Raw genomic sequence first — 15,385 nt, forward strand, 5'->3', positions numbered from 1 at the left:
ATGTCCTTTGTCCAATTTACCTATTTTTTTCTTTTGCTGCTTGTACTTTTGGTGTCATTTCTAAGAATCCATTGCCAAATCATGAAGATGTACTCGCATATATTCTTCTAAGAATTTTATATTTTTAGCTCTTACACTTAGGTCTCTGATCGACTTTTTTTTTTTTTTTAAAGATTTTTTTTTTTTTGATGTGGACCATTTTTTTTTTTTTTTCAATTTTATTTATTTATTTATTTATTTATTTATGGCTGTGTTGGGTCTTCATTTCTATGCGAGGGCTTTCTGTAGTTGCGGCAAGTGGGGGCCACTCTTCATCGCGGTGCGCGGGCCTCTCACTATCGCGGCCTCTCTTGTTGCGGAGCACAGGCTCCAGACGCGCAGGCTCAGTAGTTGTGGCTCACGGGCCTAGTCGCTCCGCGGCATGTGGGATCTTCCCAGACCAGGGCTCGAACCCGTGTCCCCTGCATTGGCAGGCAGATTCTTAACCACTGCGCCACCAGGGAAGCCCTCTGATCCACTTTGAGTTAATTTTATATGTAGTGTGATGTAGGGATCCAACTCCATTCATTTGCAAGTAGATGTCTAAGCGTCTTAGCACCGTTTATTTATTCTTTCTCTATTGAATTGTTTTGGTACACTTTTCCTTTAAAAAAAAAAAAAATCAATTGACCATATATGACACCAAAACCACAGGCAACAGGGACTTCCCTGGTGGTCCAGTGGTTAAGACTCCGCGCTTTCAATGCAGGGTGTGCGGGTTCGATCCCTAGTCGGGGAACTAAGATCCCACATGCCACACAGCGCAGCCAAAAAAAATAAATAAAAAATAAAAATAATAATAATAAAAAAATTTTTATTAAAAAAAAAGCACAGGCAACAAAACAAAACTGGACTTCATGAAAATTAAAACCTTTTGTGCATCAAAAGACATTATTGCAACTTCCCTGGTGGTCCAGTGGTTAAGACTCTGCGCTCCTAATGCAGGGGCCCCACGTTCGACCCCTGGTCAGGGAACTAGGTCCCGCATGCCGCAACTAAAGATCTCTCATGCTGCAACGAAGATCCTGCACGTGGCAACAACGATCCCGCGTGCCGCATCTAAGACCCAGCGCAGCCAAATAAATAAATAAATAAATAATTTTTAAAAAATCTACTATCTTAACCATTTTTAAAGTTAATTAATTAATTTATTTATTTTGGCTGTGCTGGGTCTTAGTTGTGGCACGAGGGATCTTCGTTGTGGCATGAGGGATCTTTAGTTGCGGCATGTGGGATCTTTTTAGTTGCAGCATGCAGACTCTTAGTTGCGTCATGCATGAAGGATTTAGTTCCCCGACCAGGGATAGAACCCAGGCCCCCTGCATTGGGAGCACAGAGTCTTACCCACTGGACCACCAGGGAAGTCCCTAAATAAATATTAAATAATTTTTTTAAAAAAGATATTATCAACAGAGTGAAAAGGCAACCCACAGAATCGGAGAAAATATCTGCACAAACTACATATCCGATAAGGGATTAATATACAGAATAGATAGAGAACTCCTAAAACTCAACAATAAAAACACCAAGCAACCCAGTTCAATAATGGACAAAGTACTTGAATAGACATTTCTCCAAAAGAAGACATATAGATGGCCAATAAGCACATGAAAAGACACTCAACATCACTAATCTTTAAGGAAATGTTAATTAAAATCACAATGAGGTATCACCTCACACCCATTAGAATGGCTACTATCAAAAAAAAAGAAATAAATAAAATGATACGTGTTTGTGAGGATGTGGAGAAACTGGAACCTTTTACACTGTTAGTGAGAATATAAAGGGGTGCAGCTGCTCTGGAAGACAGTATGGTGGTCCCTCAAAAAGCGAAACAGAATCACCTTATGACCCAGCAATCCCACTTCTATATATACACACAAAAGAACTTAAAGCAGGGCTTTGAAGAGATATTTGCATACTCATGTTTAACAGCATTATTCACAGTAGCTAAAAGGTTGAAGCAATCCAAATGTCCAAGGACAGATGAATGGATAAACAAAATGTGGTATATACATACAGTGGACTATTATTCATCCAGCCTTAAAAAGATTCTGACATATGCTACAACATAGATGAGTCCTGAAGATATTAAGCCAGTCACAAAAAGACAAATATTGTATGTTTTCACTTATGTGAGGTACCCAGAGTATCAAATTCAGAGACAGAAAGTAGAATGGTGGTGGTCAAGGGCTGGGAGAAGGGGAGAATGGGGAGTTAGTATATAATGGATATAGAGTCTCAGTTTTACAAGATGAAAGAGTTCTGGAGATGGACGGTAGTGACGGTGGCACAATGATATAAATGCACTTAATACCACTGAACTGTACACTTAAAAACAATTAAGATGGTAAGTTTACATTATGTGTATTTTACCTCAATTTTTTTAAATTGGGAAAAAAATCAATTATAAATGTGAGGGTTTATTTCTTGATTCTCAATTCTATCCCACTGCTCTGTCTGTCCTTATGCTAGGACCACACCTGTAGCTTTGTAGTGAGTTTTGAAATTGGAAATGTGAGTCTTCCAACTTTGTTCTTCTTTCTCAAGATGTTTTAATTAATCCTGATCTGTTGCATCTGCATCTGGACTTTAAAATCAGCTTGTCAATCTCTGCAAAGAAGCCAAATGGAATTTTACTGGGGACGGCAATGAGTCTGTACATCAGTCTGGGGAGTCTTGCAATCTTTATTTTTTTGGCAGCTTGGGTCTTTGTTGCTGCACGTGGGCTTTCTCTAGTTGCGGTGAGCGGGGGCTACTCTTCGTTGTGGTGCGGTGGCTTCTCTTGTTACAGAGCACGGGCTCTAGGCACGCGGGCTGCAGTAGTTGCAGCACGTGGGCCCTAGAGTGAGTGGGCTTCAGTAGTTACGGTGCATGGGCTCAGTAGGTGCAGCGCCTGGGTTCTAGGGCACATGGGCTTCAGTAGTTGTGACACACGGGCTCAGGAGTCGTGGCTCGCGAGCTTAGTTGCTCCACGGCATGTGGGATCTTCCCAGACCAGGGATCAAACCCGTGTCCCCTGCATTGGCAGGTGGATTCTTAACCACTGCGCCACCAGGGAAGTCCCTGCAATCTTAACATTAAGTCTTCCAAGCCATTAACAGGGGATGTCTTTCCATTTTTAGGTTTTCTTTCTCTCAACAATGTTTTATAGTTTTCAGAACATAAGTTTGTGTCTCTTTTGGAAATTTGTTCCTAAGTATTTTATTATTTTTGATGCGATTTTAAATGGAATTGTTTTCTTAATTTCATTTTAGGATTGTTCATTGCAGGTATATAAAAATACAACTGATTTCTGTATATTGATCTTTATCCTGCAACTCTGCCGAACCCATTCATTTGTACTAATACATTTTTACTAGATTCCTTAGGATTTTCTAGGTCATGTCATCTATAAGTAGAGATAGCCTCCCTTCTTCCTTTCCAATCTGGATACCTCTTATTTCATTTTCTTGGCTAAATGCCCCAGCTCCATCAGTACAATGTCGAGTAGAAGTGCTGAGACATCCTTTGGACAATGCAGCAGGTTAAACACAAGCTGGGGACACTCTACAGAACAAACCCAGTTTCAACAAATACACTGCAAGGCAGACAAATTAAAAAAGAGGAAACGCTCATAGATTAAGAGAGATTTAAGACATATATTAACCAAATGCAACTAAGTTTCTGAACATACTATTTAAAAAAATTTTAAGGCGATCAGAGAAATTTGTACACTGCCTGAAAAACTGATATTAAAGAATTAATTGTTAATATTTTAGAGGTCATAATGGTATGACCCTATCTTTAAAAATAGCCATTGAAATATTTACAAGTGAAATATTATATTTGACATTGGCTTAAACAATCTGGGAGTGGTGGGGGCATAAGGGAAACAAGACCAGCCATGACTTGGGCTTGAGGACTGGTGAAGCCAGGTGATGGTATGTGGAAGAAGTTCATCATAAGAGTCACTCAGGGCTTCCCTGGTGGCGCAGTGGTTGAGAATCTGCCTGCCAATGCAGGGCACACGGGTTCGAGCCCTGGTCTGGGAAGATCCCACATGCCGCGGAGCAACTGGGCCCGTGAGCCACAATTACTGAGCCTGCGCGTCTGGAGCCTGTGCTCCGCAACAAGAGAGGCCGCGACAGTGAGAGGCCCGCGCAACGCGATGAAGAGTGGCCCCCGCTTGCCACAACTAGAGAAAGCCCTAGCACAGAAACGAAGACCCAACACAGCCATAAATAAATAAATAAATAAATAAAATTAAAAAAAAAAAACGAACCAAGACAAAAAAGGAAAAAAAAAAAAAAAAGAGTCACTCAATTTCCATATATAAACTTTTCTACAATAAAAAAATTTTAAATGTGTCCTTGATAGCTCAATCAGGAGATAGTGGCTTCTTCTGAATTTCTAGTTTTTAGTGTAACCAGCTCCCAGAACTAGCCCTGGGTGATGCAGGGGTAGCATGTTTTATTTTTGACACTGCACTGTAACTGGGGAGCCTGGAGGGAGGAGGCCTCCAGCCCTGATCACTGACAGTCCCACCCACAGCATCTGGTACCCGCCTTGTGCCTGGAAGGAAGGCCAGGCAAACGTGTGCCTGAAGATGCTCAAGTTCTGTCATCATGGAAACTTTTCAAACACAAGCTTAATTAAAAGCTAAATGGCAAGTGAAATACCATTTTTAGGAAAAAAAATGTACAATGTTTAAAAAGATATATGCCTCCCTGTATTTTCTAAGTTTCTACAATTAACATCTTATTTGTGTAGTGAAAATTATAAACAGGGAATTCCCTGGTGGTCCAGTGGTTAAGACTCTGTGCTCTCCTTGCCAAAAGCCAGGGTTCAATCCCTGGTCGGGGAACTAAGATCCCACAAGCCTGCAGTGTGGCCAAAAAAAAAAAAAAAAAAAAAAAAATTGGCTTCAGGAATAATAAACAGCCATTTTAAGTAAATATTTTAAAAACATTACAAACAGATAATGCATATTTATGGTATAAACATTCCCTAAAATATTTACTATCTGTTAAGAATTATATACAGAGAAAATGTTTCAAAAAATGAAATGCTTTATACGACTGTAAATTCCACTGTTCTGTGGTCCTTATAGACATGTTCTAACATTCACAGTCAGTAAATGAAACTCAAATGACAAATCACCTGGGAGGAAAACCTCCATCTTTTTAGATAACTGTGAGCCTAAGGTTCCTATTTGGGGGAGTCAATTTTTTTTCCAAGTTTTTATTGTGCCAACTGAAACCACTTGCCCCAGATGCTTGGCTCCCCTAAGTCCTGGAGGGGAGACGGGAGCCCCTGTGATGCCAGGACCTGACAGCTACAGGAGGCTCACACCACCCTGCTTCCAACAAAGCCCCCTGAGCACCTCCCACCCCAACACCAAAACCAAACAAAAGCAAAGGCAGGGGCAGGTGCTGGGGGAAGGAACGACTCTGGTGAGGACCCTTCCACATACGTGCAAAGGGCAGGGGTGCTGCCCATTCACACTCTAGAAATCCTACACTGAGCATCCGTTGCGGGAGGGAGACAGTGTCCACAGAGGGGGTACACAGACAGTAAACAGACATGGCCAATTCCAGCTCTGCCCTAAAACTGCAAATCAACTGTGAAAGGGTGAGGCCTCTGAGTGAACAGCTGTCAAAGACGAACACTCAGGCAAAGGCAGTGTTTACTCTGAGTAGGCGAGAAAGGGCAATTTTATAACTAGAGGGCAGGACCAGTGTCTTGGGGTGGGGGAGGGGAGCTGGCGGTGGGTCACTGGCTCAATAAAGTGGAGAGAAATGGGATGATACCAGCCATTTCTGCCACGTGGTAAACCCGCCTTGGGCTGGGGTACGGAGTGCAAAGGTCTAGAAGCGTCAAGCCTTGGCATCACAACGCACCCCAGTCCTTGCCCTCCAGTGCATTAGCTCCCATCCACTTCTTTTTTTTTTTTTTAATTAATTAATTTATTTATTTATTTTTGGCTGTGTTGGGTCTTCGTTTCTGTGCAAGGGCTTTCTCTAGTTGTGGCAAGCGGGGGCCACTCTTCATCGCGGTGCGCGGGCCTCTCACTATCGCGGCCTCTCATTGCGGAGCACAGGCTCCAGACGCGCAGGCTCAGTAGTTGTGGCTCACGGGCCCAGTTGCTCCACGGCATGTGGGATCTTCCCAGACCAGGGCTTGAACCCGTGTGCCCTGCATTGGCAGGCAGATTCTCAACCACTGCGCCACCAGGGAAGCCCTCCCATCCACTTCTTGCTTTCTCCCCTTGAGCAGGAGTGTCGCCCACCAACCCATTCTCCCCGACGCCCGAGCCATTTCTCCCGTCCCAGACGGCAGCGCTCACCTCTGCAGGGCCTGGATTAAGACTCAGTGCCCACGAGAGGCCACCTAGCAGCCTGGCCCCAAGGACCCATACCTGATAGATGGCTTCGTCACAGGCGTTCTGAAGGCCCAGGTTCACCATTGTGTTCTGTAGTGTGCGGCCCATGTAGAATTCCAGGGAAAGATAGTAGATGCGCTGAGGAAGCAAAAGGAAGCATCTTAGATTGTGCATTCCACCCCACACACGAGAAGATTCTGGTGCCGAGTAGACCTTCTTAGGGGCTTCGCTCAGTCAACCCTGCACTTACCTGCACATCCCTAAAATGTGCTCACTCCCTTCAGCCTTGGCCAACCTCAGCTTTCCAGGGGCAGCCCTCCTAGTGGGGGCCCTTCGAAAGTAGTCTGTTCACTGCCCTTCTGGAGTCCCCAGGGGGATGGAAACAAACCGCTGCCTGAGGTAGGGAGGCAGGGCGGGGCAGTAGTGGGGAACAGACTCCCAGGACAGACAGAGCCAGGTCTGAGCTTGGCGGGGCCTCTTCCCAGCCACGCCCTCAAGGAGGAGACCACATCGCTCACACAGGGTGAAACAGCCCTGCAGGATGAACAGCTTCTGATACCTGCACTAAGCACTCAGTGCAAACAGCACGGTCAACACAATGGGATAGACGGATGGACACGTCTACTTCCACCTGCTGACTGTTTCCTGGCTTTGGGGGACTGAGAGGTAAACCTCCGTGAAAACGAGGTGACGACCACCAACACTCGCTGGGGGCCACGCAGGGTTCAACACTTCCCGCACCTGGTGCCATCTGCCCACACGACCACCCAATGGGCCACGGGAGGCGGTGGCAGAGCTGAGATCTGGCCCGCAGAGTCCTGCTCTCATACATGGCTCCATGCTGCCTCCAGCTGTCAAGAGTAAGGCCTTGGGACTTCCCTGGAGGTCCAGTGGTTAAGACTCCACGCTCCCAATGCAGGGGGCACACGTTCGATCCCTGGTTGGGGAACTAAGATCCCTCATGCCACACAGCACGGACAAAAAAATAAATAAAATAAAACTAGAACTCAAAAAAAAAAAAGAGTAAGGCCTTGATGAGAGAAGGGAAAAACACTTCCCTACAGAAGAATTCTGATTAATAAACGCAGAAGGAATGGGAGGAATGGAAAACCACCATGAGAACAGCACAGCAACAGCTGCGCAGGTGACCACCGTGGCTCTAGGGACTGACTGGATATTCTGCACAGCCCTCCAAGTGTCTACCCCCAAATAATCTTAATCACCGTGGTGGTTTTAGCAGATGCCCCCCAATTCTCTGGTAGCCTTTACTCCAGGAGGTGGTGTGGTGCGCAATCCCCCTCCCGCTGAGGGTGGGCTGGTCATGGCAGCTCCCTTCCGACAAATAGTCTGGAGAGGGAAAACTGCGAACTCACAATTTTGGATTGTGATGACACCTTCCCCACATGATCAAGGTTAACTTCACCAGTAACAGGTCGGGTGATGTGCTGTCATGAGAAGGGGACCTCGCCTCCATGGTTTTCTTTCCAAAACTCCCAACCCCAGACTGACGGTGAGAAGCATCGGTCAGACCCAAAGTTAGGGACATCTGTGGAAGTGCCTGAAAAGCACCCGTCAGATCTGTCAAGGTCACAGAGGACAAGGAAAGACCAACAACCACTGCAGATAGAAGACTAAGGAAGGAGGACAACTAAATGCCCTGAGGACCCTGGATTAGGTCCAGGACAGAGAAAGGCCATCAGAGGAAGAACTGACAGGAAGTGCTGAGCCAGAGCTAACTTCTTAGTTTTGATACCTGTGGTCACTCAGGAGGTTACCATTGCGGGCAGCCGTGAAGGGGACGTGGGCGTGCTACACTCTATTTGCAACCCTCTGTCAATCTAATATTGCCTCTAAGTAAAAAGTAAAAGAGCAAAACCAGGCCTTGAAAAGGTGTGTGTCTGTGAGCTGTGCACGTGCACGATGACGAGAGAGCACATCTCGGTCTCAGGTGTGAATCCAGGGGAGAGTGTTGGCTGCGCTACGGTTTGACCTTTCCTATAAAATTTCCAAAATATACAATCTAAAAAATCTATTTCCCTATGGGCTGCAGAATGCAGGGAGAAGAAAGGCCTGGATTCCTTCTCCTCAGGTGGCTAGAGGGCTGCTGGGGCCTGTGCACTTCACGGAGACACCTGCAGAGGGCGACCTGCTGAGCCCCGCACCAGCAGCTTCGGAACCCACCATTTGGGCAGAGACACGCTGAAGGTGCTTTCTTATACCTTGTTTAGAATTCTGACCAGCAGCTGACCAGAAACATCTGAGGAAACCTGGTGGCCGTCTGCCAGCCAAGAGCCGTTTTAGTGGTGCTGCCCTTTGGGTTTTTCCAGCAGCATTCACACCATCACTTCACACTTCACTGTAGTTGTTCTTAAACTACTCTCCTCAGAACCAAGAAGCAGCCTGAAAGGATGGGCCAGGTAGAAAGAGGCCCCCAACTTGCAAAATACACAGGCAGGGGACCCATGTACACGGAGAGACATCCCATGTCAATGGATTGGAAGGCTTAACGTTGTGAAGATGGCAATAATCCCAAAATGTTCTACAACTTCAACACAATCCCTGTCAATGTTCCAGCTGGCTTCCTTGCAGAGTGACGAGCTGATCCTAGCATTCAGATGGAAATGCAAGGGGTCTGGAATAGTCAAAACAATCTTGAAAAAGGAAACAAAAGTGGAGGACTCACACAAATCTCAAAACTTACTATAAAACTACTGTCAGTGAGATTATACTGGCATAAAGAAGGACACACAGAGCAATGGAATAGCACAGAGAGTCCAGAATAAACCCTCACATTTATGGTCAACTGATTTCCAACAAGAGTGCCTAGATAATTCCGTGGGGAAGAATAGTCTTTTCAACAAATGGTGCTAGGACAACTGGATATCCACATGCAAAAGAATAAAGTTGGACTCCTCTTTCATACCATATGCAAAAAATTAATTCAAAATGGATCAAGAACATAAATGTAAGAGCCAAAACTATAAAACTCTTCAGAGAAAACATAGGGGTAAATCTTTGTGACCTTGGATTAGGCAATGGTTTCTTCTGACATGACATCAAAAGCACAAGTGAAAAAACAGATAAACTGGACTTCATCAACATTTAAAACATTTGATACAATTAAGAAAGTAAAAAAGACAACCCACAAAAGGGGAAATTTTTTTTAATTGAAGTATAGTTGATTTACAATATTATATTAGTTTTAGGTGTACAACATAATGATTCACAATTTTGATAGATTATACTCCATTTAAAGTTACTATAAAATATTTCCCTGTGCTGTACAATATATCCTTGTAGCTTATTTATTTTATACATAGGGGTTCGTACCTCTTAATCCCCTACCCCTATCTTGCCCCTCCCCTCTTCCCTCTCCCCATTGGTAACCACGTTTGTTCTCTGTATCTTCAAGCCTATTTCTGTTTGGTTATATTCATTCATTTTATTTTTTAGATTCCACATATAAGTGATAACATACAGTATCTGTCTTTCTCTGTCTGACTTGTTTCACTTAGCATAATACCCTCCAAGTCTATCCATTCTTCTTTTTATGGCTGAGTAATATGCCACTGTGATAAACATATCACATCTTCTTTATCCATTCATCTATTGATGGACACTTAGGTTGCTTCAACATCTTGGTTATTGTAAATAATGCTGCTATGAACACTGGGGTGCATACTTTTGAATTAGTGTTTTCATTTTCTTTGGATGTATATTGTTTTATGAGTAGTATTCCACTGTGTATATTGACCACATCTTCTTTATCCATTCATCTGTTGATGGTCACTTAGGTTGCTTCCATATCTTGGCTATTGTAAACAGTGAAAATATCTTTTCAAATTAGTGTTTTCATTTTCTTCGAATATATATCCAGGAGTGGAATTGCTGGGTCATAAGGCAGTTACACTTTGAGTTTTTTAACGAACCTCCATACTGTTTTCCATAGTGGCTGCACCAATTTATGTTCCCAGTGTAGGAGGGTTCCCTCTTTTCCACATTCTCGCCAACATTTGTTATTTATGGTCTTTTTGATGATAGCCATTCTGACAGGTATGAGGTGACATCTCATTGTGGTTTTGATTTGCATTTCTCTGATGATTAGTGATTTTGAGCATCTTTTCATGTGCCTGTTGGCCATTTGTATGTCTTCTTTGGAAAAATGATTATTCAGGTCTTCTGCCCATTTTCCAATCAGTTTTTTTTTTTTTTTTGATACTGAGTTGTATGAGCTGTTTATATATTTTGGATATTAACCCCTTATTGGTCGTATCATTTGCAAATATTTTCTCCAATTCAGTAGGTCTTGTCTTTTCGTTTTGTCAATGGTTTCCTTTGCTGTGCAAAAAAAGCTTTTAAGTTTAATTACGTCCCATTTGTTTATTTTTTATTCTGTTTCCTTTGCCTTAAGAGAAAGATAAAAAAAAAAACTGCAAAAATTTATGTCAAAGAGTGTTCTGCCTATGTTTTCTTCTAGGAGTTTTATAGTATCTGGTCTTACACTTAGGTCATTAATCCATTTTGAGTTTATTTTTGTATATGGTGTGAGGGAATGATCTAATTTCATTCTTCTACATGTAGCTGCCCAGTTTTCCCAGCACCACTTGTTGAAGAGACTGTCTTTTCCCCATTGCATATTGTTGCCTCGTATGTCCTAGATTAACTGCCCGTTAAGTGGGTGTGTTTATTTCTGGGCTCTCTATTCTGTTCCACTGATCTATGTGTCTGTTTTTGTGCCAGTACCATACTGGTTTTTGTTAGTTTGTTTGTTTTTGTTTTTTTATTGGAGTATACTTGATTTACAATGTTGTGTTAGTTTCAGGGTGATTCAGTTATACATATATATATTCTTTTTCAGACTCTTTTCCCTTATAGGTTATTACAGAATATTCAGTAGAGTTTCCTGTGCTATACAGTAGGTCCCTGTTGATTATCTATTTTATATGTAGTAGTGTGTATATGTTAATCCCAAACTCCTAACTTATCCCTCCCCCACCCCCCTTACCCCTTTGTTAACCATAAGTCTGTTTTCTATGTTTGTGAGTCTGTTTCCTTTTTGTAAATAAGTTCATTTGTATCATTTTTTTTTAGATTCCACATATAAGTGATATCGTATGATATTTGTCTTTCTCTGTCTGACTTACTTTACTTAGTATGATAATCTCTAGGTCCATCCATGTTGCTGCAAATGGTATTATTTCATTCTTTTTTATGGCTGAGTAATATTCCATTGTATATATGTACCACATCTTCTGTACCCATTCATTAGTCAGTGGACATTTAGGTTGCAGTATCATACTGTTTTGATGACTGTAGCTTTGTAGCTTTGTGACTGTAGTCACAGCGTGATACCTCCAGCTCTGTTCTTCTGGGAGAAAATATTTGCAAATCACATAGCTGGTAAGAGATCTGTATCAGGAATATATATATACAATTCAATAATAAAAAGACAGCCCAGTGGTAGGTTGGGCAAAGGATCTGCACAGACATTTCTACAAAGAAAATACAAATTGCCAATAAGCACATGAAAAGATGCCTAACATCATGAATCATAAGGGAAATGCAAATCAAAAGCACAATGAGATGCCACTTCACATCCATTAGTACAACTATGATCAATAAGCCATCAGATAATAACAAATGGTTAGCAAGGATCTGAAAACTAGCTGATGAGAATGTAAGACGGTGCAGCTACTCTGGAAACCAGTCTGGCAGGTCCTCAAAAGTTAAACAGTTTACCATTTGGCCCAGCAATTCCACTCCTAGACATATACCCAAAAGAAATGAAACCCTGTGTCCACTAAAAGACTTGTATTTAATAGTCAAAAGGTGAAAACAACTCAAATGTCCACCAACTTATGAATGGATAAATAAAATGTGATATATCCATACAGTGGAATATTATTTGGCCATAAAAAGGAATCAAGTACTGATAAAGCTACAGTGAGAATGAACCTAGAAAACATTATGCTAAATGAAAGAAGCCAGTCACAAAAGACCACATATTGTATGATTCCATTTATATGGAATATAGGTAAATCTACAGAAACAGAAAGTAGATTAGTAGTTGCCTAAGACAGGCGGACAGGGAGTTTAGGGTGGGTAACCGCTAAAAAGCGTGGGGTTTCTTTCTGGGGTAATGAAAATGTTATAAAACTGACTGTGGTGATGGTTGCACAACTCTGAATATACCAAAACCACTGAATAATCTGTACACTTTAAATGGGTGAATTGTATGGTAACTGAATTTTATCTCAATAAATATTGTATGTAAGATAGAATACTTCCAGTTGTAAAGGTGGTAGGATAAAAATGTCTCTGCCCACTTCTCCCTAAAACTCACTGACCCTAGGAAAACAGAGGTGGAAACTGAGGGAGGCAGAACTCAGCCAGAAACTGCCCCTTGGACCACTTCACCACCAGCTGCAGGGGAGGGATGAGGGTGACTGTCCACTGCTGGTCTCTGCCTTCTGAGGCCGATGAAAGGACAAAGCACTTTACACTCACATGCGTGCACACTCACACACCCACACGTGTACATGCATTCAAACCCACGGCGCACACTCGCTCACACCTGTGTGCGCGTGCGTGCACACACACACACACACATCACAAAACTGGGAACCAGGAGGGGCTGCTCCCTCCATGCTGCACACAGCAGGCCCTGCCCCATCATCCAGCTGCAAGCAACTGGCTCAGGAAGAATCCCCTCCACTCAGAGATGGAGCTCAGGGTCTACACCCTGAGAAGAAAAACAGAACAGACAGGAAATACAACAGGCAAAGAACAACCAACATTTACCAAGGGCCACATGAAATCCATAAACACAGACCCATCTAAGACATCAAGAAACACTGATAAGGTAACAAAGGGACTCAACCAAGCATGGGAAAGAAGTAAAATAAATAAGAGATAAAACCACCACAGAAATGGAGGCAGCACTGAATGCAAAACAGCGGCACAGCTGAAAACAAAAAGCTGGCTGGAAAAGTGAGCAAAGTGGGGGAAAATCACGAAGAAGACTGGAGAGAAAAATACCCATACAGTAGACAAAGAATACTTAACATCTGCATAATTAGTGTTCCTGAAGAAAGAAAATGAATAAAATGTTAAAAGATTTTTCAATATGTAATTTAAGAAAACTTTACATACATATTAAATCTAAAAATTGAAAGAACATGCTTACATACAAAAATAATTCCAGTGTCCTTTAAATCACAAACACGTTGCAGGATAACGAGTGATTCTGCAGAGCTGCCCTCTGCTCCACCACCGCTGTCACTGCTGCTCACGGCCCATTGCTTCCTCCTGACTTTTCATCGTCCTGGACGCTATTTACTCTACACTTGAACTGATTTATTATTATATGGGGTTCCCATGGCACGGTACCACACCTCCCTCCAGATGGGGCTTAGTAATCAACGTGAAAACACACTGAGACGACAACACCCAGCTGTCCGAGAGAGTGAGTGAATGTTTTGAGCAGCCATTCCCTTCTTCTAGGCACACATGAAGGCCATGCCTATTTCTGGGGTTCTCCCAAGAGGTTTTATAAAAAGTTGGCAGGGGACTTCCCTGGTGGTCCAGTGGTTAAGAATCTACCTTCTGGGACTTCCCTGGTGGTGCAGTGGTTAGGAATCCACCTGCCAATGCAGGGACACGGGTTCGAGCCCTGGTCCAGGAAGACCCCACATGCCACAGAGCAACTAAGCCTGTGCGTCACAACTACGGAGCCTGCGGTCTAGAGTCTGTGAGCCACAACTACTGAGACCTTGTGCCCTAACTACTGAAGCCTGCGTGCCTAGAGCCCCTGCTCCGCCATAAGAGAAGCCACCGCAATGAGAAGCCCACGTATCGCAACAAAGAGTAGCCCCCGTTCGCCACAGCTAGAGAAAGCCCGCACGTAGCAATGAAGACCCAACGCAGCCAAAAATAAATTAATTAATAAATAAATAAATTAAAAAAAAAAAACCTTTAAAAATAATTAAAAAAAAAAAGAATCCACCTGCCAATGCAGGAAACACAGGTTCCAGCCCTGGTCCGGGAAGATCCCACATGCTGCGGAGCAACTAAGCCCATGCACCACAACTACGGAGGCTGCGCTCTAGAGCCTGAGAGCCACAACTACTGAGCCCATGTGCCACAACCACTGAAACCCGCATACCTAGAGCCTGTGCTCCGCAACAAGAGAAGCCACTGCAATGAGAAGCCCGCTCGCTGCAACTAGAGAAAGCCCATGCGCAGCAACGAAGACCCAAAGCAGCCAAAAATAAATAAATTTATTTAAAAAAAAAAAAAAAAAAAAGAATCTGCCTTCCAGTGCACGAGACGCAGGTTCGATCCCTGGTCGGGGAACTAAGATCCCCCATACTGCGGGGCAACTAAGCCCGTGCGCTGCAACTACTGAGCCCATGCACTCTGGAACCTGTGTACCACAACTAGAGAGAAGTCTGAGCACCACAATGAGAGATCCCGAGTGCCGCAACTAAGACCCAACACAGCCAAAAATAAATAAATATTATAAAAAAAAAAAGTTGGCATGTCAGGGATATGATCAAGATGTTTTTATTTTGCCTTTAACTATAAGTATGTATTTTAAAAGTTGTAGTTCGATCTTTCTGCTAAAGTTTCCAACTTTTAACTAGCACTATGAAAATAGCTTGATTATCTCTTTTTCTAAGAGATGGGTACTGAGGGATAAAATGTTGGGCCCAGTCTTAAAGCCTCTGAATCTCTTTCATTTTCCTCCCAAGTTCAACATTGGGTGTCCAGGGTTCAGCTGTGTATTTAGTTCTGTAAACCTGCCCGGGCAGCCTCCTGCGGCATCCTGAACAAGAGGGCAGCAGGAGCAGCATGGCATCCAGGGTCCCCCCAGCACTGCCCACTCAGAAAGGACTGACCACGGTCAGCTCTGCACCAGGCACCGCTGCAGCTCCGGACTCAGGGTCTGTGCCTTGTTTTCTGTTGCTGTTTTTGTCTGTG

At 43.3% G+C, this 15,385-nt stretch overlaps 1 protein-coding gene and 1 non-coding gene across 2 annotated transcripts in view; one reads left to right on the forward strand and one right to left on the reverse strand.

The window, feature by feature from the left end:
* Window positions 1–15,385, reverse strand: part of PYGB (glycogen phosphorylase B) — a 54,272-nt gene that overhangs the window by 29,680 nt on the left and 9,207 nt on the right. The window contains exon 2 of the mRNA XM_061209591.1: window positions 6,440–6,541. Coding sequence (XP_061065574.1) covers window positions 6,440–6,541 — 102 coding nt within the window. The remainder of the gene's footprint in view (window positions 1–6,439; window positions 6,542–15,385) is intronic.
* Window positions 942–1,014, forward strand: TRNAR-CCU (transfer RNA arginine (anticodon CCU)). The gene has a single exon. It is a non-coding gene; the product is annotated as a tRNA-Arg (tRNA).

This window comes from Eubalaena glacialis, chromosome 13 (assembly GCF_028564815.1).
Source record: "Eubalaena glacialis isolate mEubGla1 chromosome 13, mEubGla1.1.hap2.+ XY, whole genome shotgun sequence".
Lineage (NCBI taxonomy): Eukaryota > Metazoa > Chordata > Mammalia > Artiodactyla > Balaenidae > Eubalaena > Eubalaena glacialis.